This window comes from Panthera tigris, chromosome A1 (genome assembly GCF_018350195.1).
Source record: "Panthera tigris isolate Pti1 chromosome A1, P.tigris_Pti1_mat1.1, whole genome shotgun sequence".
Classification (NCBI taxonomy): domain Eukaryota; kingdom Metazoa; phylum Chordata; class Mammalia; order Carnivora; family Felidae; genus Panthera; species Panthera tigris.
This window is the reverse complement of record NC_056660.1, coordinates 128,210,379-128,236,417: the sequence shown is the minus strand read 5'-3', so window position 1 is coordinate 128,236,417 and position 26,039 is coordinate 128,210,379. Positions and strand designations below refer to the sequence as shown.

The 26,039-nt window shown below is 36.7% G+C and overlaps 2 protein-coding genes and 1 pseudogene across 2 annotated transcripts in view; all 3 read right to left on the bottom strand.

Annotated features, from left to right (window-relative positions):
• The window catches only part of NDUFAF2 (NADH:ubiquinone oxidoreductase complex assembly factor 2), a 171,211-nt gene that overhangs the window by 66,221 nt on the left and 78,951 nt on the right, over positions 1-26,039 (bottom strand). Inside the window, exon 2 of the mRNA XM_007079913.3 lies at positions 7,010-7,099. Coding sequence (XP_007079975.1) covers positions 7,010-7,099 — 90 coding nt within the window. The remainder of the gene's footprint in view (positions 1-7,009; positions 7,100-26,039) is intronic.
• Positions 847-1,486, bottom strand: LOC122238793 (probable ribosome biogenesis protein RLP24). The gene has a single exon (XM_042987394.1). The coding sequence runs from the start codon at positions 1,449-1,451 to the stop codon at positions 960-962; it is 492 nt and encodes a 163-aa protein (XP_042843328.1). The 5' UTR covers positions 1,452-1,486; the 3' UTR covers positions 847-959.
• LOC102958528 lies at positions 15,268-25,351 on the bottom strand (annotated as a pseudogene).

The window sequence follows — 26,039 nt, the reverse complement described above, 5'->3', positions numbered from 1 at the left end:
GTTCTGTCCTTAAAAATGTGAAAAGTGAGTTACTTAATATCCTTAAAGTTGCAAAAAATGTATAAATATAAAAACATTATTCAGTATATATTTTTCTTTAATTGTATTTCCTGCTTCAGTACTATGTGGGAGTTATTTTCTTCCTGCTAACGAATAGTTTTTTAGTAGCTTTTAAACAAAAAATATGAACTTAGGTCCAAATAATTTGTGACACAAAAACCGTAAATTCTATTATCCAAAAACAATTAGGAGCTTTTTAAATGGAACCACACAACATCCTAAAAGGCACTGGGATTCTTCCACTTTTAAACCACTGCTAAGCTGGAAAAAAAAATCTGGTTCTATCAGGAATCTCAGAATTGAGTGTTCTCCAAAATGAAAGTATAGAGTGCCATTTCAGGAAAAAGCTATTCAGCTCTCACCTCCAACATAATTAGGCTTCATATACTCTTCTAAGAAACCGAAACAAATACTGAAATCAAAATAAAAGATTACTTAAGGCTAATTATCATACATACAGGTTGTTTTAGTTCCTTGTTTTAAGCCCCCTTCTATAATATTAATAAAGTAAAATTAATATTTTACTGCAAAGAAAATTTATGGCTAGGGATATGTAAAATATATTTTTGTCATTAGTTCTTCCGTAGTGCCATAATGGCACTGCATAGTGCCATTACCCAAATGGCAGGAACATTTTATGTCTACACTTCACTTCTGTATTTACAAAGAGAAGTTGCATGACTTACATAAATGTAAGTATCAGTGAAGGTTTAACAATGGAAATGCAATCTAACATCCATAATATCTGATATTTTACAGACAGCAATGAGGAACGTAGAAGAGATGTATTTTTAAATACCTTTCATTTGAGTGACCTTATGTAAAATATAAAAGATCATTTAGAAGTTCTTGGTCTCCTAAGGAGATTTTCAAATGCACTAATAGAAATAGTGAGATCTTTAAGAAATATCTTCCATGTCCACATCCTGTTGTAATTTCTGCACCATTTTTTCTTCCAATTGCTTTCCTTTGCCGGCAAGAGGGGCGCGGATAAGATGAATGTTTTGCTTGACTTCTTTGATGTCCTGAACTTTCTGTAATTCTTTATTTTTCTTTAATCTGTTCATTATAAATTTAGCTTGGCGTTTCTGTTTGATCTCTTCAACTCTCTTCATTGCATCAATAGTTTTATTCCATAGCTCTCGCTGGTATTTAACAGGTTCATTTCTACGTTTTTCAAATTCAAATGAATTATCCACTGTAAGCTCTTTACCAGCTGCTTTACGGAATGCTTTAGTCCACCTGACCTTGCGAGGATTGCGCTTCTTTTTAAAGTTTTTATGACACTTGGATTTACAGAATCTGAACACCTTGCAATCGTTGTGGACAAACATCATGCCGTGGCCGGGGTAAATGGGCCCCGAACAGAAATAACACTTCTCAATACGCATGTTGAAACCGCGTGAGCTCTCACAGACGAAACGCTGAACTCGAGCGGAAGTGATCACTTTTTGAAAGAAGACATTCAGATGGCTCACAGACACATGAAAAGATGCTCAACATCACTTATCATCAGGCAAATACAAATTAAAACCACAATGAGATACCACCTCACGCCTGTCAGAATGGCTAAAATTAACAATTCAGGCAACAACAGATGTTGGCAAGGATGCGGAAAAAGAGGAACCCTTTTGCACCACTGGTGGGAATGCAAACTGGTGCAACCACTCTGGAAAACAGTATGGAACTTCCTCAAAAAATTAAAAATAGAACTACCCTCCGCCCCAGCAACTGCACTACTAGGTGTTTATCCAAAGGATAAAGGAGTGCTGTTTCAAAAGGACACATGCACTCTAATCTTTATAGTAGTGCTATCAACAACAGCCCAAAGTATAGACAGAGCCCAAATGTTCATCGACTGATGAATGAATAAAGAAGATGTGGTACACACACACACACACACACACACACACACACACACACACACGAGTATTACTTGGCAGTCAAAAAGAATGAAACCTTGCCATTTGCAACAATGTTGATGGAACTAGAGATTATTATGCTAAGCGAAATAAGTCCATCAGAGAAAGACAAATATCATATGATTTCACTCATATGTGGAATTTAAGAAACAAAACAGATAAACATAAGGGAAGGGAAGCAAAAATAATATAAAGACAGACACGGAGAAAAACCATAAGAGACTGTTAAATACAGAGAACCAACTGAGGGTTACTGGCAGAGTATTGGGTGATTGGGTGGGGAGAGGGGCTAAAAGGGTGAGGAGCATTAAGGAGGACACCTGTTGGGATGAGCACTAGGTGTTATATGTAAGTGATGAATCACTAAATTCTATTCTTAGAAAAAAATAATTTGGTTACTTCTCCTATCTTTATAACACAACAAAACATAGGGACATCTGGGTGGCTCAGGCAGTTAAGCATCTGACCTAGGCTCAGGTCATGATCTCACAATACCTGAGTGGAAGCCCCACATCGGGCTCTCTGCTGTCAGCGTGGAGTCCATTTTGGATACTCTGTCCCCTCTCTCTCTGTCCCTCCCCCACTTGCATTGGCTCTCTCTCTCTCAAAAAGAAATAAACATCAAAAAATTTTTAAACAATAAAACATAAAATCGCTCTCTTTACTTTCCTACCCAGGGTCTGCCTCAAAACTCATTCCCTTTTACACACAAATTCCTCATAAGCATTGTCTATACTCATTCCCTTCAAATGTTCTTTTGCTATCCTTTCTTTATCAGGCTTTTGTTCCTAACACCCTACACACTATTTTTTGGCAGGATCATGGAGTCCTTTGTTCCTAAAGCAAAGAGTTAATTCTCAAGCTTCATTTAATGGTTGAACCATTAAATGGTTGAACCATCCTCCTTGAAAATTAGCTTCCAGCACATGAAACTTTTCTCCTCCTCCTCCTCTTCCTCCTCATCCTCCTCCTCCTCCTCCTCCTCCTTTTTCTTCTTCTTCTTTCTCCTTTTCTGGATGCTTCTTTCTTGTCTTCACTGTCTCTAAACCCTGGAGCAGTCGACAGGACAGTCTCTGAACTTCTCATCTTCTCTTTACACTTATTCTCTTTGTGAACTCATCCAGTCTCCCAACGCTAAACACCATTTATTAGCTGTCAACTCCCAAATTTAATCTCTAGCCCAGAATTTTCCACTAAATTCTTGGCTTATATACAACTTACTATCTCTCCTTCAATGTCTAATAGATATCTCAAACTTAACATTTCCAAAATTGATCTCATTCCCCCCGCCCCAACTTGCTCCTCCCACAGGATTGCCCTCAGAGTCAACAGCATAGAAAAACAGTCCATTTTTCCAGGTGAGGCCAAGAGCTTAAAAGGCATCACTGACTGCTCTCCTTTCTCTTACATTCCATATCCAATCTATCAGCAAATCCCACTGGGTCTGCTTTTACAAGACCCCGAATGCGACTACTTCTTCCCACTCCCACCCCTACTCTGGTTCAAGTCACAGTTACTCCTTGCCTAAATTATTAGGAGCCTCCTGTCTCCATGTTTTGCCTGTGCCCTCTTAAGTCTCTGCAGTGCAGCAGCCAGAGTGATGCTGTTAAATATAACAAAGCATATGACTACTCTTTTCAAAACCTTCCATGGCATTCAATCTCACTCAGAGTAAAAGCCAGGGTCCTTAAATTATCTATAAGGTCCTACAAGACTGGGTATACTCTTACTTTTCTAACTTCATATATTAATTTCCCTCTGGTTCTGTTCCAATCACACTGGCTTCCTTGCTGTTCATTAAACATCTGAGCATGCTCCTGCCTCAGGGCTTTTGCACTCACTCTCCAGGAATGCTCCTCTACTACTTATCTGCATAACCAGCTCCTTCTTCTGCCTTTATTCCAAGTCATTTCCTCAGTAATGCCTTTTCATTACAGTATTTAAAACTGTAAAACTCTCCCCAACACTCCCTATTTCCTCTCTCCTGTTTTATTTTCTGTGGCCATTAACATACTATGTAGTTATTTGTCTGGTTTATTGTCTTTCTCCCACCTACTCTCCCAGTCCAGAAAGTAAACTCTATGAATGCAGAGGTCTGCCACAGATATTTACTAAAAGAATGAATGAATGAAGAGTGCATCCATCTAATACGTATCCCCCATACATTTTGGGGACCGCTACTCTACTAATAATTGACAAATATTCATCTGGATCTGAAAATACTTTAGATTCATTTGGTGTTGACACTATTTACTTTAAAAGTTTTCTTTCTCTTTCCTTTCTTTTTTTTAATATAGGGTGTTGTGTGTCTTATTTTACTTTACTTTTTCATGGTATGGAATTATTTTTTACATTTAATTGATATGTACCACTATAAGAATAATTTTAGTTTCAGTGTTTGGTTGATACATTTATGTTAAGGGTAAGACTCACAGGATACTTATGCTGAATTACTGGATCAGGACAAAGCCATAAAAAGCATTAGAACTGGGATTCCTAGGTGACTGAGTCAATTAAGCATCCAACTTCGGCTCAGGTCATGATCTCATGGTTTATGGGTTCGAGCCCTGTGTTGGGCTCTGTGCTGACAGCTTGGAGCCTGGAGCCTGCTTTGGATTCTCTTTCTGCTCCTCCCCAGCTTGTGCTCTGTCTCTGTCTCTCTCTCTCTCAAAAATAAAAATAAACATTAAAAAAATCATTAGAACTTCATTTTAATTCCTTGAAAGTCTCAAAGTTTTTGAAAAACGAGTCAATACCTATTTGTTTATTTGTAACTCTATTTTTATAAACATTTTAACTCTATACTATTTTTGGAAAAAATGATAAAATAGACTCATAAGGAGGTACAGGCATTATTTAAGAATTGTGAATGTAGCTCATAACATTGGAAAGTCTGTTAGAATAAAAAAATCTCAATTATTACTGCTAGAAGTTGTCAGTTTATATTCTGCATTTCTTCAAAAAATCTCTGGTCTCTACCCATTTTTATGTTCTTTTCTCATAGTTCTGATATTTTCAAAGCTAATAAAGTAAAATAGAAAAGATAATCCCGAAGAAATATTTATACTCACATACTGGCATAAAAGTAACTTAATGCCTATAGTTATCACAAGTAGAGTATGCTTCACCTGCCAGGATGCAGTAGGTCTACTGTTTGCAGTTTGTAGCCGTATAACATAGGCAGTATATCTAATCTTTCTAGACCTTAGATTCCCTATTAAATGGGTATAACTACAGTGTCTACCTCATAGGATTGTTGTGATGATTAAACATTATAATGATCATGGGGCGCCTGGGTGGCTCAGTCGGTTGAGCATCTGACTTCGGCTCAGGTCATGATCTCACAGTTTGTGGGTTCGAGCCCCATGTCAGGCTCTGTGCTGGCGCCTCAGAGCTTGGAGCCTGCTTCAGATTCTGTATCCCCTCTCTCTCTGCCCCTCCCCTTCTTGCACTCTGTCTCTCTTTCTCCAAAATAAATAAACATTTAAAAACTGAGAACAAACTGAGGGTTGATGGGGGGTGGGAGGGAGGGCAGGGTGGGAGGGAGGGCAGGGTGGGTGATGGGTATTGAGGAGGGCACCTTTTGGGATGAGCACTGGGTGTTGTATGGAAACCAATTTGACAGTAAATTTCATATATTAAAAAAATAAATAAATAAAAAAAAAATAAATAAATAAACATTTAAAAAATTAAAAAAAAACATTATAATAATTATAAACAATGATTATAAACAGCAATGATTATAAACAATGATTATAATACCAGGTAGACAAGTAAATACTGGGTAAGTGATAAGTGATATAAAATAAATATTAGTATAATCAGAAAGAAAAAGATAGATATTGGTATTCTAGGTAAAGCTCTTTTAGATGCAAATAACAAAAGCTAATTCAAGCTGGATTTCACGTATTCAATATATATTTACTGAACATTTAGCATGTGTCAGGTACTAGGCAAAGAACTGGTAAGGGAAAAGGGAAAATTTAGAACAAGGATATGGGGTAGCACTAATACTCAAAGGCAGATATGCAGCTGAACTACATTTAGATAGAAATCGAAGAGAGGACTGGAAACTTTCAGGAAACTTAGGAAACATTCTGTCTCACTATTTCTTTTTGCAGACTGGTTTCCATTTTCTTCTTAATAGATCAGCTTTTCCTGCAACAAAGCTTAGATAGTAGATTGAAGATAACTACCCATAATCATATGTTTTTGTTCCAGCCATACTGAAAGACTGACTGCTACTGTTATATCTCACTTTGATCTCTTATCTTAATTCCAAAGTCCTGATAGGGATCAAGTGTCCATCCTTGTCTTAACAGAGGATGAGCTAACAGGGTCATTTTAAGTTAAGCAAATATTCCAGATGGTAACAGCAAGTATTATTCACAGTTTATAAAAGAGTAAACTAAGACTGAGAAGAATGAATTTACTTTCCCAAGTTCATGTAGGTATTCTGTGCCAGAAACAATATTTGAACTCTGGGAGTGTGCGACTGCACAGTCAGCACATGAAAGTGAGTGCCTCTGTCAAGTTTGTATTATAGGAGCTTTGCTCAGCTCACCCTAGTACCAGCTCTGCTAATGTTTAAAAAGCTCCTTTCACTGGGGGCGCCTGGGTGGCTCAGTCGGTTGGGCCTCCAACTTTGGCTCAGGTCATGACCTCACGGCTCGTGGTTTGAGCCCCACGTCGGGCTCTGTGTTGACAGCTCAGAGCATGGAGCCTGCTTCGGATTCTGTGTCTCCCTCTCTCTCTTCCCCTACCCTGCTCACACTCTGTCTCTCTCTCAAAAATGAATAAACATAAAAAAATTTTTTTTAAAAAGTTCCTTTCACTGTATATGTGTTTCCTTACTAAAGTGTGACACCTTCACAATGTTCAAAGAAATGGAATATCTTTAAAAAAGGTCATGGATTCGGATTACTAAAATTTTTGTAAAAAGAATAAACATAAAATTATACCTGCTTCTGTTAATTTTGTATAAACAATTTGCCTTCCAGAAGATACTAGTAAAAACACAAACTTACCTTCCCATTCTGTTGGGATGTCCCCTACTTCATAGTCGACTTCTCTTTTATTTGCTGTTTCTATAATTCTTTTCTCTCGAATAGTCTGTCCTACAAGACAAAAGTGATTACCTTATTTTTAAAGGAAGTCATGACACAGTAGTTACTACAAGTAATATTTTCTCTTCGGATATTTCACACCTCCTCATTTGGTAAAATAATTATCAGGACAAAGAAGAGATTCCATTTAGAGTTAGTTTTGTTAGAAAAAGCAAATTCTAGGGGCCTGGGTGTCTCAGTTCATTGAGCGTCTGACTTCAGCTCAGGTTATGATCTCATGGTTCATGGGTTCGAGCCCCATGTCAGGCTCTCTGCTTGACAGCTCAGAGCCTGGAGCCTGTTTCAGATTCTGTCTCCCTCTCTCTATGCCCCGACCCTGCCTGTGCTCTATTCTCTGTCTCTAAAATAAACAAGAAAAAAAAATTTTTTTTTAAAGAAAAAGCAAATTCTAAACTTACTACAAAAATTTTAAATTTTCTACCATAGCATGCAAAATTAATTTTGGTAGAATAAATGTAGATTTTGTTTAAAAAAAAAAAAAAGGAACTAATTAATCTTAGGGCACAAATGGCCAAAAAAAAAAAAAAAAACATACAAAAAACCATTTTAATAATCAACAGTGTTCAACTCCTTCAAATTCTACAAGTATTTGTATTAGAGGTCCCAGCGGCTGCTATGACTGCCCAAGGGAACAGCTACTCACACCCCCTACTATGTAAGGAACCACAAGATCCTGCTGCCACCCCACCGCCACAGTATACTGGCAAACCCAAGGGAACCAACTCATGGGTTCGATTCTATGACCTATGTGAGTGATTACCTTTTACCGGATCTAAATTAAGAAGGCAAAAACTGGGGAATTACGAATGTGAGATCACACTGGTACAGGATGGTAGCAGTGTAGAAACAAGAAAGCAAATGGAGCAGTAAAGAAAAAGGTGTAGAGGAATCAGGGATGGGATGAGAATGCAATAGGCTTACTTTTCTCAATAATAAAAATTTGATTAACAGGTATTTTAGGTTCATATAAAAGATATAAAACTATCTATTTTCTTCTGTTTCCACAGTCTCAATTATATCCTTCAAAGCAGCTTTGTCAAACTGGTGGTTTCAAAACATGTTCCCTTCTCAGTGAGCCTTTGAGCCTAGGGAAACCAGGTGAAGTTGGTAACTCCCAAAAGTTAGTGAGTGTGCCTGCCTACTCAGGGAATGCAAGCTGAAACAGAGAAGACCATGGTGAGTAAATATAAGGGGAGGAGCATGGCTTAACAATAATTACACTAGTCAGGGAGAGAAATCTGGCCTTTACAAAATACTACTTTCTCTTCCCACTCCATGACCAACCTTACACTATGCTAAATAGACTGAATGACATAATTAAGCAAAATGACCTTGTTGCAAATCTCTGCCTGAAATTCTACCAACTAAAAATTCCTTCAATTGCAGACCAAGGAAATTCCTCGGAGTATGCAGGAGAAAGGAAGCCACAAAAGGATAGCCTAAGAAGAATGAGTGACTAGTGCTATTTCCTTTGCCTTAGTAATAATAAGTGAAAGGCTGAGATTTCATGGACAAGCCATCAATAGGTAATAACTGTGACGTATGGGGTTAGGGAAATTCTGCATTTCATTATGGACTTACTGAATCAAGCTGATTTAATCTTAACACAGAGGTTCCCCAAGTTTTATAAAAGGCACTAACCTTTTGCTTACCTTACCCAATAAATTAACAGTAAGTCAAGGTATTAGCAGTAAAGCCTCTAGTTGTAGGGACAAGAGTCAGAGTAAAAGGAGCCTGTAACAATGAGAGGTGCATTGCTCTCATAGTAGAGGCTCAAAATATCTAAGTGTCTTTACTAAAATGCTATTTGTATCTATATATATAAACAGGTAATAACAAAAGTTATCATAAATTTAGCATACACTAAAGTATGTTTACATGACAATTTTTAAAATGTTTGGAAGAATCAAAATACCTGTGCCTTCATATAGCTCTCATCTGAATATGAAGATATATGTCCTTTTAGCAATCACAAGTATAGAAAGGAAAACTACCATGTAAAACACAAAATGCTAACAAATTGTCTTCTGAAGGTAGGTGTGTGTTCTATAAGCTTTTAAATGTTCATCAAAAAATTTAGCAGAGAAGAGGATAAAGAAGTTTACCAGTCTCAGTACCACCACTAAAGGCATATATAATACAAGTATATTTCAATGTCTGTGATAAAAAAATTAACATCCTATCTCTTATCTCTTAGGTCTATCAATTTAAGGTCTCCCAAGATTTTTAAAAATCATAAGCAATACTTATTTGTGTATAAATGAAAAGACAGAGTAACACATGAGTTAGTTTAGCTAATTCCTTGATAATTGCTGAGAAAATCTTATTTATAAATAGAAGACATCAAAGATACATAAAAAATTACATATACAAAATAAGGCTATTAGTTTATTGAATAATTTTTTTGTAATCAGATGTAAGTTCTTGCCCCCAAATAAATTGTTTTAAAACTACTCCATTATTTGTAATAAGTCCTACTTCCATAATTTTTAAGAACTGGGAATGAAGTCTATCACTCTCACTGAATAAGAAATTATACACAAATTGTACACTTATTTGTACTAATATGCTTTCATATAATAGTTGTAAAGATAATCCTACTTATCACAGCAAAAAATTTCCATCTTTACAAACAGATCAAATTTAAGTACCTGGTCAGGTGCAAAAACTTTAGGGTCTAATTTACATTTAAAAATTAATTTGATAACAAAAACATTAATCTAATACACGTATTGGCTTAATAAGTCCTAATACAACAATAAACAATTGACACTGGTGCTCAGTGAGGATTATTATGTAAAACAATGCACAATTTTAATTATATTTAATTACTTTAATTAAAGTAATTAATAAAACAGTCAAAACAGGGGCACCTGGGTGGCTCAGTTGGTTGAGCATCTGACTTCGACTCAGGGCATGATCTCACACTCATGGGTTCCAGCCCCATGTCAGGCTGTATGCTGACAGCTCAGAGCCTAGAACCTTGCTTCAGATTCTGTCTCCCTCTCTCTCTGCCCCTCTCCCACTCGTACTCTGTCTCTCTCTCTCTCAAAATAAATAAACATAATAATAAAAAAATTTTAAAAAACCAGCCAAAACAAAAGTTTGAATCCAAGTGGATCATAATGGTCAGTGGTATATGGATTTAAAGATAGCAGAAATGACAATATTTTACCTTTTTTTTTTCAACATTTATTCATTTTTGAGAGACAGAGAGAGAGCATGAGCGGGGAAGGGGTAGAGGGAGGGAGACACAGAATCTGAAGCAGGCTCCAGGCTCTGAGCTGTCAGCACAGAGCCCGATGTGGGGCTTGAACTAACCAACTGTGAGATCATGACCTGAGCCAAAGTCGGACGCTCAACTGACTGAGCCATCCAGGCACCCCAACAATATGTTACCTTTTTAAAGGGAATGAGAGGCCAACACTATTTTAGTAACAATACTAAGAACATTATTTGCCTTTTTCACTTCCATTCTTTGTGAACATAGAGTTTTCTAGAAGCTACATGTATGTGATATACCAACAGACTGAATAAAGAAGCAGATATGAAAAAATCCAGCTATCTTTTATTAAGTTAGACATCAGGGAGATTTGTAAAACATAAAGCAATGCTACCCCTTTCTCTAAATGTTTCTGTTTGGGTATGTATCATTATTTCTGATCAAAAATATATTTTTGGGGGGTCGCCTGGGTGGCTCAGCCAGTTAAGCATCTAACTCCTGATTCCAGCTTAAGTCATGATCTCATGATCCTGAGATTGAGCTCCACAGTAGGCTCTGCCCTAGGTGTGAAGCCTGCTTAAAATTCTCTCTTTTCCTCTCCCTCTGCCCCTACTAGGGCACGTGCACGCACACTCTCTCTCTCTCTCTCAAAAGAATGAATGAATGAATGAATGAATAAATAAATAAATAAATAAATAAAATATATATTCTTTATGTAAACAACAAAAAATATTTTCTTTATGTAATAGGTTTTCTAGTTTTAATTTTAAAGAATATTAAAATAATTTAAAATTTGGTTTTAGTTTCAATATAAATATTAATACATATCTTATAAACAAGGTCTGTCAATAATTGTGAAGAGTGAAAGAGATCCTGAGACCAAAATGCTTGAGAACTAAATGTTCTACTAGGAAAACAAAGGAATCCATAAAGCCAAACCACTAAAAGATATAGATAAATAGATGGATAAAAAAAATAAATTGGGGGAGATAAAAGAGCTATTGCTTTACCACAGTGCTGAATAATAAATGTATAGAACAAGGGCCAGAGCTGAAATACCATCATTTTGTAACCATCAAGATAAAGACGAGCTCCAGTAAGCATCCATAATGGAAGAGGATTTTGGTTTTGTTTTTATTTGGAAATAATTCCCCTTTCCTCTACAAATAGGGTGTTCTTACACATCTGAAAGGTGAACAAGACTTACATATTAAAAGATGGTTGGGTTAGGAATTACAAAATTTCTAATTTGGTACCTATAAATATTGTCATCTTATGGTCTTAGTTACCCTGTAGGTAAGACCCTTGACAGGTGCCAGTCACAGACAGGTGACACCAAGTCTCCTGAAGAATTAAACAGCAGGCTTAGGCATCTCTCCTTTTCTAGACCACTGCTCCTTCCCTAATGCATCCTCATAGGCCAGAGAAGATATTTGGGCAGCCTTTAATTTTTAAATTTTGGAGCTTCAAAACTCATTAGGTATCTATCACAATGGAGGCAGGATTTTCTTCTACCATTACCAAATTAAAGGTGGAGGCCTATATTGGTTGTGACCCATAAGCACATATAATCCTTGGTGATGTTTCCAACCATCTACTTCCAGCCTAATATTTCCCACAGGTGGGACAGTGCAAGGGGAGACTAATGCATTTGGAGGTGACTTTGGGGTGGAAAAAGAGGTTGGGTTGAGGTGCCACATCTCTGAGATAGCTCTCCCCCCTGCAAGTAAACAAGATTGAGACTTTTCTGATGCCTGACAAGAGCCTCTGGCTTGAAGAAATGGTGGTAAGATGGCCAAGTTTAAGATCCTCTCTGTCTGACTCATGTCTGGCCCTCTACCCCAGTGGCAGTGATCAGTGCAACCAGGTGATATTTCTAAATCAGTCTGTCTGGTGATATATAAAAGACTGAATTTTGCATACAACAAGAGGCTTAGAAGTGTTGGTGCATAATACATGAAAGTGAGGGCTACTGAAAGACAAGAACCACATACTCTATTGGTTAGATTTGGGGAATTTTAACCTTATTATGCTGAAGCATTGTAAATTTAAAAAAACCTTAGTTAAGAGTACTAAGAATTCTTAAGCTGAAAGTCATTTTCACATATGACTTAAAGTATTATCTGACCAAAGTTACTTATTACAACCAAAGTTGCTTATTAAGAGCCTGCTATGTTAAGAAGTATTTATGTGTCTCCATATATTATCTTTTGCCTTTAAAACATCTTTTATAGATGAGGAAAAAAAGACACTGGATGATTAGCTTATCCAAATGTACATAGCCAATTAAAGTAGTACAGCTAGAATTTGAACCTAAGCATTTTTACTAACTTCCACCGTTAAGCATTTCCCATTTAAGATTTTAAAATCAGCATTTACAAATTTGCGTACAGTATCATTACAGATATCCAGTTAAAAACTAACATTTTACTCATAATCATAAGCTACTATTTTCCTATAGTGATCAAATGAGGCATTTCTGCTTGAAAATGTGATGATTCTATAATTTGACATATTCTACATATATTTATATGAGCATGGATGACTATCTCAGCAGGTCTCAGCAGGTAATACTCTTTTAAAAACCAATTAAAGAGGCCTTCCAGATAAGCTTTCAGAATTTGTAAAATGGCCAACTAGTTCAACGGATTATCTAAAATCTTATTAGCTTCTCCATACTTACAGGTTTCCCATAAGGAATCTCTGCTTCTATCTTAGAAAATCCAAAATAAACTGTTTAAATCTGACTTCATTAATTTTTAAAAGCCATAAATACAATTTACAAAAGTGAAGTCTGAAAGTACATATGAAGAATATCATAATTTAAGAAAAAAAGATGTACCTAGTGCAAATTTGTGCTTGTGCTTTCTGCTTGAACAATAAACTCTTATCTATTGTTCCCTAACAATCTTATATATAAACAAAAACTTAAAGTTCTAAAAATATGTTATTTAGCCAACAAATATATATTGAATAATCTATTACATTAATCTAGGATGATTTACAATAAAAAGTTAAATAGGTTTTCTGAGTTCATCCCCAAATCAAGCATGTGGGTCCTAGAAATGTCTAGCATTTTACTGCTTTTACTTCCTATTGTTGTGGGAATCAAACATTTTTGTGCAAAAATCATTTATTTTCCAAACCGCAAGGAATTTTCAACCCTGAGAAAAAGTACAGCTGTAATTACATTTGCTCCAAAAAAGGTAAACATTAAAAAGGAAAAATTCAAATGATAGATTCATGACTGTTTATTCCATGAAGAAATACAAGATATGCAGCCATTTTAGGTTTTGATTGATGTGTAGGAAATCAGTTTTTCAAAGTATTTTTTTCACCTAATATATTCTACAATTCTTTGTTAGAATTTGTAAGGCTAAATTACCTCCAATGTGTAACTTATTGGAGTTACTCTCTCTCTCAAAATAAATACATACATACATACATAAATATATAAAAAACATAAAATAAAATAATGTTTAGCTAAATCAAATATGCTTTAAGATATATCATATGGAAATTCCAGGTTTTAAAAAGTCCAGTGAGGAAATTTATGACTGAAAACTCATTTTATTTTTAGTGACAATCACTATACAAAGCAAGCAAATTCCAATCTGGTTCATCCTTAAAAAGGGGTAATATTTTCTCCTCTCAAAATTAGCACATACTTAAGTATAAACCAATATAATTAAGTACTGTATTTGATTTTCACTTTGAGAGTCTAACTTGAACAAATGGGGATATCAATAGGGAGGTAAAAAGAGAAACTAAAGGAATAAACAAACAGTGGCAAATATTATTAGAATTTAGATAATTAGAAAATTAGATCACTTGTAAAGCTTGGGCTTACCCCAAACTTTATTTTCAGATTTGAAATATAGAAGATATGGCTGATTATTTGATTGATTTCTAGATCCAAATAGTTTTATAGAAATCAAGTAGTACTTGGTCATTTTATCAAAGATCATAAAAGAGTCACAGATTGCACTATTAGCTACTAATTCACAGACTATATGACAGTTTCAAATATGGCTAATTCAGTGAAAATAAATAGAGTACATTTTGCGGTGCATTAGTCTTAATTTAAAAAATATATATATTTATTTATTAATCCATGAAATTAGTAATACCCTTCATTAATCTGTTTAATTTAGTTACCATCAGGCACTACTTATCATTAATGAATAGAAATGTATTTTGATAAAGAAATCACATAATCAGCTAATGAACTGTGATATTCATCAGCTTAACGGGAACTACCCCAGTAATTGTGAACCAGATTCCTGAGTATAATATTGGTTTCAGCTGTTAAGAGGTTGAAGGGTCAATAATTTTCAAACTCTTTTCTTTAAAAATATCTTCAGCAGAGGCTGAATTTATGAAACTGTTCGAAGCAGAGCTTCTATAGTTGAGGCAGGGGTCCACAATACCACTTCATCTTTTCTCCCCTTCCCTTCCCTGAAGGCAACCTACTCACACTCCTCAAGCTCTAAGGAGCCCTGTGAAAATCTTGGATTCAGACCCAGTATCACACTTTTGAGACTGTGAAATTCATTCAAGAACATGTACTGGTTCCCTAAACAAAACCAAGATCTTATGGATGGCAGAAAGACCATCATGTATTTTGCTTCTTTCTCTACCCCTGTTTGTCACAGAGTTATCAAAGAATCTGTCACAAACTCCTAAGTAATCAGGTGGAAGACAATGCAGGATTTTCCCTGCAATTCCACAGCCCAAGGAAATACAAGGCCTACTTCATATTCACATGTGGAGCTATGATTTAAGGCTAGAGTGTGACTTAAGGTCTGCTTAGACAAGAAGCAGTGTTTAGACAAGAAGAGTTGACCGAGAAATCATTCTCTCACTTGGGAGCAAGAAGTCCTTAGGAAGAGAGAAAAATGTCTGTATAGAAAAGACAGAGGAACAATTCTTGGATTCACAGGTCCTCAAGGAAGCAGCCCTTCACTGGACAGGCATTCTCAACTACTTCCTTCCGCCCGTCAAACCTAGAGATCTAGGGAAGAGGTAGAAATTGAGGTAGTCTGAGACCAACCTGAGCAATGAAAAGACAGTTAGGAAAGGAAAGGATAAAGTAATTCTAGTAAGAGCAATTTATTTATAGTACCCCATTATTTTAGTCATTAGTTTTAACTTTCTCTACAATAAAACTTTACCTTGGCTAATAACTAATAAAATTGGATGACATAAATTTTACCTACGCTCTCTGCTTCAGTTCTCTTGGCAGAAAGGCATGCTAATAAACTGTAACTTCACCAAAAGGAAGGCTATAGAAGCATAAAAAGGAAAGGTTGGTTCTATTTTGCTTGTGAAGGTTGCAATAAAGAGCATTCATCCTGCTATTTTTCCCTACTTATTTCTTATTTTCCACCAATGTTCAAAAAGGTTAAGACTATAGTCACAAATAGTGAAGATCTGCAAAATGGTAATCTTACTTTAAGATGGGTATCTCCAAATATATTGTGTGTAAAGTAGACTACATCTACTCAAGGGTGTACTTGGTAAATGCATATCAGGATATTTACCAACAAAAGAATGAACTAATCAGCCTTAAAAATTTTTTATTCTTAGCAATAAATGACAAAGCTTAACATCTTTCCTACTTCTTTATAAGATTCCAGAAATCACATATTTTAGTCTATTTTTTAAGTTTATTTTTATTTATTTTGAGAGATAGAGAGTAAGCAGGGGAGGGGCAGAGAGAGAGGGAGAGAGAATCCCAAGCAGGCTCCATGCTGTCAGCTCAAAACCCAATATGAGGCTCCCATTCACGAAACCATGAGATCATGACCTGAGCTGAAATCAAGAGGTGAACGCTTCATTGACTGAGCCACATAGGTGCCTCTATTTTAGTCTAATTTTGCAATATATCAATAACATTATGTTACTGTAGTTTATTAATTGTATCTGACTCATTTAGGATATAAACAGAAACATATTTGTTGAGCAACAATTATATGTATGACACTTACTAGACACTTTTTTTCTTGTTTAATTCTCACAACCATCTTTATTTTCGATCATTGAGTAAACTAAATCTCAAAGAAAATATTATGGATAAGAAAAGGTGTGCTTTCAATTATATCTAATTTTCACACAGAAATTTAAGAAAATATACCAGGAGAGTCACCTTCTTTGCTACAAAACCTGATGTGTCGATATCATCCACATATAACCAAGTTCATACTGCCTCTCTTATTTTTTTTCTGCTTCCTTTAACAACACAGTTTAAAACCACTTTGCATATACTTCCCACAACCTCCCTTTGTCTTGAGAATTAAGAGCAACCCAACTATTGTGTGACAACAGCACCATCTATTGGCTGCAAAGGGATCCAATAGATGATGCTTATCTATTGATGATCCAATAGATCATGCTCAGGTCATAATCTAAAATTTTTCAGCTGAGTGAAATCTATTTGAAAACAATTTTTTTCCTCACAGATATACATATTTTTTCTCCATCTCTCCTTTTAAAACCTGTAGAGTTATTGCATCTCTCTTGATTCCATTGCTAACCAGTATGTGTTTTTGCTAATGTGCAGCAATTCACATGAACTGTGGATTAAAAGGGATGTGAACTATTATGAAAACTGACTACCATTTATAACACAATTTCAATGGAAAACGTGTTGAATTTAAACGAGCGGCTTACATAGAACTTTTGGAATTCAAGTAATTTGTAGGTTGGAAACTTGTTATAATACTAAAACGTATAGAAGCATTAAGTCTTTCACTGTGGCTTCCAAGGCAAATAAAAGAATGCTAATACAAAGCAATACTTCAAATATTTCCCTCCTGTCTTCAGAGTTGATAAACATCTGCCTTGTCCTATGGAATTTGGATCTTGCCCTACGCGCAGGGGAACACCCAAATATTTGTTGATAATAATGACAAGGTCCATTGCTATTTTGCAGTGGCTCGTTAAAGTTACACCAGTGATACAGGGGGGTACAGCTCCAATTATTTTGACTTTTATCTCTATGATGAAAACTACTAGGACAACATCTATAACTCTAGTCACTTAATGAGCTCTAATCATGAACTTTTTTTATTTGAAGCAATGCTTCACTTGGATGTCCTTATGCTTCTGTGATAGAGAGTTCTATATCTTCCTGTAATGTGTCTTTAATATCTAATCCTTAAAGTCCTATCTTTATGGTAATCCCTGTAAGTTTCCATTTGAGGAAATTTTGTGCTGAAGCAGGAGAAACATGTATGATTGCTCAAGCAAATTGGTCACTATGAAGTCACTTTTCTTGCTGGTACCAATTAAGTAGCAAAGTGTTTTTGTCCCTTGGTCTATGCCCTGCATCTCAGTTCTAGAAATTTCTCCTGAAATCCTAATTTGAGTCCAATTTTTTAAGGCAGGGAAAGACCAATCACTGCTCATAAATATTATAACTAACTGTTATTACCTGCCTAGACACAGGCTATTCTTGGTAAAAAGACAGACCTTATTCCCATACTCTGAGACCTGTCTGTGGTCTAATGCTGATGTCCAGTGCCTAGGTGTATGACCTTCTCCTCACTGTTAACTATATTCCTGCCTTGCAAATCATCTTTCCAGCACTATTTTATTGGCTCCCCAAGACTTTGGAAAACTATGATCTTGCCTGTTCCATCAGTAGTTATGAAATCCATCTCTCCCTATCTTCTACTGCTTTTCCTTTCAAATCTCTGAAATCCTTTGATAGTACTATCATTTTACTCATTTCCTAATTTAAAAACTTCAGTTGTTTTTACAATATGAATATACTTAACACTACATGTTTATGTTTAGGTTGACAAATGCTATGTTTTATATTACAAATGAGAAAAAAATTTTGGAAGTTGACTTTTTTTTAATCTTTTTTTTAAAAAAAGTTTATTTATTTATTTTGAGAGAGAGAGAAAGAATGCAAGCAGGGGAGGGGCAGAGAGAGAAAGGGAGAGAGAGAATCCCAAGCAGGCTCTGCGCTAACAGCTACATGGGGCTTGATCTCATGAACCATGAGATCATGGCTTGAGTGGAGATCAAGAGTCAGAGACTTAACTGACTGAGCCACCCAGGTTCCCTGGAAGTTGACTTAATAAAGTACAAGGTGGGGCACCTGGTGGCTCAGTCAGTTAAGCATGTGACTCTTGATGTGGCCTTAGGTCATGATCTCACCATTCTTGGGATGGAGTCCTGTGCTGCGCTCTGCACTGACAACATGGAGTCTGCTTGGGATTCTTTCCCTCCCTCTCTCTCTGCCCCTCCCCCGCCCACACAAACACACGTGTGTGCATGTACTCTCTCTCAAAATTAATAAACTTAAAAAGATAATAAAGTATAAGGTATAAAGGGTACAGGGATTTGAGCCAGATGGTCAGGTGTCTTACTGTACCGGGGCTTGGGCTAGCCACACAAACTGCTGCTGCCTGGTGGTTGCCTTGCTGGCAAGGTCATTAGCCCTCTCTATAGCTGCCAGTGCCTTCTGCTTTGTCTCCTCCTTGGCTTCCTTGGCTGTCTCAGCAAGGGTTTTGGAAGGGGTCTCACTGTGCAGCTCCAAGATGTATTGAAATCCTTTCACAATCTTAGCCACACTACTTCTGAACTGGGCAAGGCCAAATTTCTGGCAAAAGAAGAAAAGGCGGACGATTGTGGACAGTTCTAGAGACACCAAATAAGCTAGAGACCCAGGCTTCCTGCTGGATTTCAGTCCAGTCGCTTTTATCAGAATTCACACAGCAAATACATTGCTCCTCCTCCACCATCAGCTGGGTGTGGTCAGTCTGGTTCTGCTGTTCTACAACAGAATCCTCTAGGATGTACACTGAGTGAGCAACACTGGTAGGAAACAGTCACTGGGCCCAGCAGTGTACCCTATTGGTCTCTGTCAGGAGATGCTAGGATAGGAGCTTTTGGTCAGAGGTCACCTGCAGGTGCACTGGGTCTTCTGTCAAGACACATTTGCTATAGGGATTTGGGTACCATTCCCATAAGGCTATGAACACTTGGTCCCAGGAACTCCAGAGCACTCTGTGGCCTGGGGAAAAACTTCACCACCATTCTGGCAGGGGCGACTCAGCACCTGCACTGCATCTGGGATGCAAAGCCATGGGAGGCAGTGGGGTGGTGGTGCTGGGCCATGGCTCTGTGCAAGCCAGCTAGGCTCACAGCTCACTCACCTCTGCACCCAAGCAGCAGCCGTTGCCCTAAGGAGCTGTGAGCCACAAGTGAAAATTTTTAAGACTATTTTTTAAAAATATAAATTGACTTTACTACTGGCTCCCTCCCCAACAGTGCCAACTTTTCAACAACAAAAATATACTCTGATCTGTTCCTTTTATTTTAATGTTTGCACCACCACTCTCATCCAGGCCCCTCTTATTTCATGTTTATATTAACTGAAAAACCTTTGTAACCACACTGTATTCTGATGTCTTTTCTTTATGTTTAGAAATCCTTTCTTTGGGGAACCATTCACTATTTCATTCCTTGTGATCCTCCTCTGTCCACTGAGATTGGCGGGGTGTGGGTGGACCTGAGGGGATGCTATTACCCCTCCAGCTAGAGGTGGGAATGTGAACTAAATTTGGCCGTAGTATTACAAACCTTTAATCACAAAAAAGGGACTGGGCACATGACACCGCTCGGCCAATCAGCATATCCCTACAAATTTTGCTGGAGCATCCAGGAAAGACTCTCAACCTCTGAGGATCCTAAGTTATAAAGACCAGACAGACCTCAAACTGCTGGGGCCATAAATTCTACAGTGTGGAGAAAACCTATATATGAATGAAACTAATGTGGAGGTAGGTAGAGTCATCTGATAGATACAACATATCCTCATGATTTTGAGCACTTGAATCTAATTCAATTTCTGTTCAGTTATATTTTCTAAAATATTCTATTAGTTAGGGTAGGCTAAGCTGTGGTAGCAAATGGACTCAAAATTAAGTAGCTTAAATGAGAAATTTCTTTCTTTCTTAGGTAAGAGTCCTGGGTGGATGCTCAGGTAGGCCAGTTCTTCCCACCTAGTCATATGAGGATTCAGACTGAAGGCTATTCAGCCATCTTCAACAGCTGACTTCCAGGGTTTCCCTGAGCACTGCCATTTCATTCGGCCAGAAAGAAGAAAGAGCACTGAGAAACAAAGGGAGATTTTTACTGATTAGGCCAGGAAGTGACTCACAATACTTCCAGTTACAATGCACTACAGAAAACCTGGTCATACAGCCACACCTAATTTAAAAGGAAACTTGTTAAATGTAGTCTAGCTGTGTGTCCATGAAGAAGTAGAAACTGGATTTTGGTGGAAAGCTAGCAGTCTTTACAAATATACTGCTGGATAAATAAAATTCAACAAAGACACAGAATACCAGGCCATATCATACTGGCCCCAGAAAGACTGTGACTGAATTAAAAATCAGCTATTGTAAAAAAGTATTTCAGAAGGAAACATATCAAATCTATCAAAAGATGTCGTCAGGGATACTTGTTAATTATATTGCATAAAGTCTATAAAAACTATGGGAGAAGTTACATCAGATTTCAGTACTAAGAATAACAGAAAAATAACAGTATCATTTTTCTCTTATAGGACTAAGAAAGATTACCAACAGTGACCCCGTGTTACAGAGGGTGCAGGAAAATTAAGAAGTTCTTATGCTGTTGGGAATGTAACTTAGTCAGCACAAATTGTGTTACCAACTGTTCTTGTCTCTGGATTACTGAGAAGTTAGGAGTGTGGCCCAAAATTATCTCTGGTGGGGCAATTAACAACAGATTTTGTACTTTCTTATTGATTAATTTAAAAAATGTTTTAATGTTTGTTTATTTTTGAGAGAGCGTGAGTGGAGATGGGGCAGAGAGAGAGAGAGACACAAAATCTGAAGCAGGCTCCAGGCTCTGAGCTGTTAGCACAGAGCCTGATGCAGGGCTCAAACCCACAAACTGTGAGATCACGACCTGAGCCAAAGTCGGATGCTTAACTGACTGAGCCACCCAGATGCCTAAAGAAATGTGTATTTTTTAAAGAATAAAAGCAAAATGAGGCTATGTTTCTTTTTGGAAAACAAAACAAAACAAAACAAAACAAAAATAGTCCTGTTCCTTCACAATAGTTATTTACATGATGGAAGGCCGTCTCTTTCTGTGTTTGGCTGCTACAAAGCTCAGAGATGCATTTGCAGTCCACTCTGAGAAATGTGCAGGTAATTGTAGTTTACATTACAGCCTCATATCTGGGTCCACTTTTCCCTCACCCTGATTTTACTTGTTCCCTTCACTGCAATTTTATACCTCTGTCTTTGAATCTTCAACCTCGTATCTCTTCTGGAAGAAGGAAGAGAATGATTTTATAACAGTTTTAATGTATCACAACTCTATCACTCTTCCTATACAAAACTTAAAATTCCACAATGCATATATTTTTTTTAAAAAAGAAAATCCAAATTCTTCATCTTAGTGTTTACTCATTTTAAAAAATACATTTAAAATGCATTTTAAAAATACAATAAATATTTATTTATATAAGCATATGTATACATACACACACACTGAGTGCCTAGGTCAAACACTGCACTATACATGGGAGTAAAAGAAAGAAGGCTCAAGTTGCTCACAGTCTGGCTCAATGGTCCCAGTATTTTTCTTTTCATGATGACTCATATCAGACAATGTAACGGCCTCACATTCCCAGAGGCTTACCAAGATGTATGCTATGTACACTTTGCAGCATGATAGCAACAACTCTGTCTCTGATCTGAGACACACTGGTGGTCTCGGGGGTCAGATGGTTAAGAATCACTACAATACAGGGAGGTAAGTGTAACAGAGAAAATGCTATCTGCCATAATACCACAAAGGAAAAAATAAGGGACCCAGAATTGTGGACTGTAAAGAAATGGGAAACTTTCTGTAAGAGCTATTCATCGAATAGGAGTTATAAAAGTAAAGGAGGAGGAAAACAGAGATTTCAGATATCATTCCAGAAAATGGAAAATTAAAAAGACAATTGGATTTTACACAGAAGATGGTGAAATATTTCTAGGCACTTGAATATATGCTACTTTAAACAGTAGGTCACCTTTTTTGGCAACAATGAAAATTCAGCTAATCCATAGGACAGCATTTTCAGACAAATGAAGCCAATTGCTTTGAAAAGAAAATATTTCCATCCAGTCTGACCACTTTAATAAAAATAATTTTTAAATGACATATTTTTTTCCCTTGCCTTAGTAAATAAAACCCTTTGTGTACTCATTTTCTCTTTGGATCTCATGCTAATTATAAATAAGTAACATAGTATACTGTACTTCAACCTACATAGGTCCTACTGAGATTGGCTTTCTGACTTTAAAAGATTCCACCACATCACAATAACTTAGTTATTTCTTACTGCCAATCAGTGTTACTGCTTCTAACTTCTTGACTTCTTAAGCTGTGATAAGCCTTACTCGAGGCCTGTCATTTGGGGTACAGTGAAGGAGAAAAGGGTCACATGGCACCAGTTTTCAAATTTAGACTTTTGCCAAAATCTCTAAATGAGACTGGACATTTTTCATCCTAAGTCCCTCTGTCTCAGAGTTTAATTTAAAATGTATGACTCTACCTCACATTCATGAGGATAGCTCTTATAAAAAACAAACCAAAATGAAACAAAACAAAACAAAAAACACCAAAAATCCCCAAATGAGACAAGTGTTAGCAAGATGTGGACAAATTAGAACCCTTGTGCACTGTTGGTAGGAGTGTAAAATGGTGCTGCTTCTATGGAAAACAATACGGTGGTCTTCAAAGTTAAAAATAGAATTAACACTATGATCGAGCAATTCCACTTCTGGCAGAACAGAAAGAACAGAACAGAAGTGTCTCAAAGAAACATTAGTACACCCATATTCAGAGAAGCATTACTCACAACATCCAAAGGTGAAAACAACTCAAATGTCCAGTGACAGATAAATGGATAAACAAAAGTGGTAAATAGATACAATGGAAGATTTTTCAGACTTAAACAGGAAGGAAATTCTGACACATGTCACAACATGGAAGAACCTTGGCAACATCATGCTAAGTGAAATAAGCCAGTCACAGAAAGCGAAAAACACAAATACTGTATGATTCTGCTTATATGAGGTACCCAGAACAGTCAAATTCATAGAAATAGAAAATAAAATGGTGGTTGCCAGGGGCTGAAGAGGGAGGAGGGGAACTGTTAAGTTGATGAGTTTCAGTTTTCCAACATGAAAAGACTTCTGGGCACTTTAGTGCACAGTGAGGTGAATGTACCTAACTCTACTGAAATGTGTATTTAAAAGTGGTTAAGATGGTAAATTTATATTATGTGTCATTTATTATATAAATGTAAATAAATATTTATATACATATAATTTATAGAATTTGTAAACTTGGGAGATCCTACTAGAGGAGCTCATCATCAGGCCAATCCTTAACATTCTTAGCCTTATTGTTTCAGCACTCATTCAAAAATTTTCTGCGTTAGGTTAAAAATATCCTCGAAAAGTGTTGTGGAACTCGACAAGGGTGAGGAATGCACAAAAATGTGAATGTACTGAACGCCACCATATGGTATACTTTAAGTTGGTTAATTTTATGTTATGTGAGTTTTACCTCAATTAGCAAAAAATCCTCATATGCATTTGGCATGTAAAGATTCCCAAGGACAAGGGCTACAACATGAAGAGTTGTGGCTAGTTTCTGCTGCTGGCACTGCATTAAAACCTCACACAAGTCTAACAACATAGGAAGGAATAAAATACTAAAGTAATTTACTAATATTAAAGCCGCAAGAAAAGTACTTTTTGGTAACAGGAAGACAGGAGATTATGTGAGCATATATAGTTTACCACTAGCACCACCAACACAGACTAAAACTATATATAAAGGCAACAAGCCTGTGATTCAGGGCTCCTCTCACCTGGCAAATTCCTCACCTATGAGGCCTGCAGGATCAAAGAGATTAAAGACATAGTGGAATCAGATCTTGGAAAGCCCAAGAATGCCATGACAAGGTACATGGACTTTTTCCTTGACACAACGGAGAGTCACTGGCAAATTTAATAATGTAGCTGATGAATAGGTTCAAAGATGTGTTTTAAAAGAATCACTTTGGTGGCCACTTTGAGGGTGAAGTGTAAGACAGGAATGGAATACCAGACTACCACAATAATCCAGAGAGAGATTTATAAGGTGAAACAGGTTAAACTGTGGGATCAAATAGATACAGGGTTTAAGGCATGGTACCTGGTGGTTTTCTTAAATTATTCCTTTTAATCTCCACTTAGCAGCTTAGTATTATTATTCCCATTGGAATAGGAAAAATTGGTAGGGAAAATGGAATTTTAATTTGGTCTATAGGACTTCAAACACTGTGCACATACATTTTCTACTACCTTGTGGTGTCAACCAATATACAACCAAAATAGTTCAAACGCTTTATGTGACAAAAATGTGAATACTTCCCATCAACAGCACAGCTAGCCCTCATGGAAGATAAAAATCAATGTCTTATTCCCTAAATAACTTTTTAGTACTTGATTAGATCCTAAATTACATGCACTAAAGCCAATTTTTACCTGGAAGTAATTTTTTTTTTTAAATACGGTTTTATTAAAGGAAACTCTTCATGCCAAGTAAGGGTGAGCTATGTCCTCTTGTGATCTAATTATACCACTTTAAATAAAAGGTTACATGAATATATTGACTCAAATAGTATATAATTAAAGGCCATAATCTACAGGATGTATTTGGTCTTTGAAGTTGCCATATTAAAATCCTTTCTATATATAAATATTACAAAGAATACAAAACTCTGGTATAAATACAAAATGCCTAATTTGGGAGATTAAAGAATACTGGTTTTTAATATACCTTGGCTTCCACAAATGACAGGGATGGATGGTTTTACCATGTATGTTGTGTCAAAAACAACTTGAGACACAACCACAAAGCCTAACAAAATGGACACGACTGTGAGGGTTCTTTTGCCACCACTCACCTCTCAAATCACCCATTCTAATCCACTATGGTCAAACTTTGGTGCTCTTGGATTCTCAAAGATGGTATTTTGCACTGCCTGATTGCTTCTAGCAAAAAGATGAGTAATGTCTAGATCACAAAGAAAAATGAGCAATGACATTTCTCTATTATAATCTCAAGGGGAAAAAAAACATGTTTTGGGAAAAATTCTTATTGAGGGGTTAGGATTAAATTTCTTTAAAAAATTTTTTTAATGTTCATTTTTGAGACAGAGAGAGAGAGAGAGAGAGTGTGAGCAGAGGAGGGGCAGAGAGAGAGGGAGACACAGAATCTGAAGCAGGCTCTAGGCTCCCATCTGTCAGCAGAGCCTGACGTAGGGCTCAAACCCACAGAAGCATGAGATCATGACCTGAGCTGAAGTTGGACACTTAACCAAATGAGCCACCCAGGCGCCCTGAAGTGTTTAGGATTAAGATGAACTTTACTGAGATTAGGAAATAAGGTGATCAGCCCAGGTATAATGGCTTCAAGAGAGTTAGTTGCCTGGGAGACAGCTTGTGACAACTCTCACCTCTCACTGCAAATTATCAAGCATTTCCATTACCCCTATCCTTAGGCAAACTTGCTTACTCAACAAGAATCTTAATTTTATAACTCTAATGTCTCATTCTTCACTTCACATAAAAACAGAAACTATCCATACCTTTGTAACTGTTCGAGGTT

Coding starts and splice junctions, on each gene's coding strand:
- LOC122238793 (XM_042987394.1), bottom strand. CDS start 1,451: ATGCGTATTGAGAAGTGTTATTTCTGTTCGGGGCCCATTTACCCCGGC.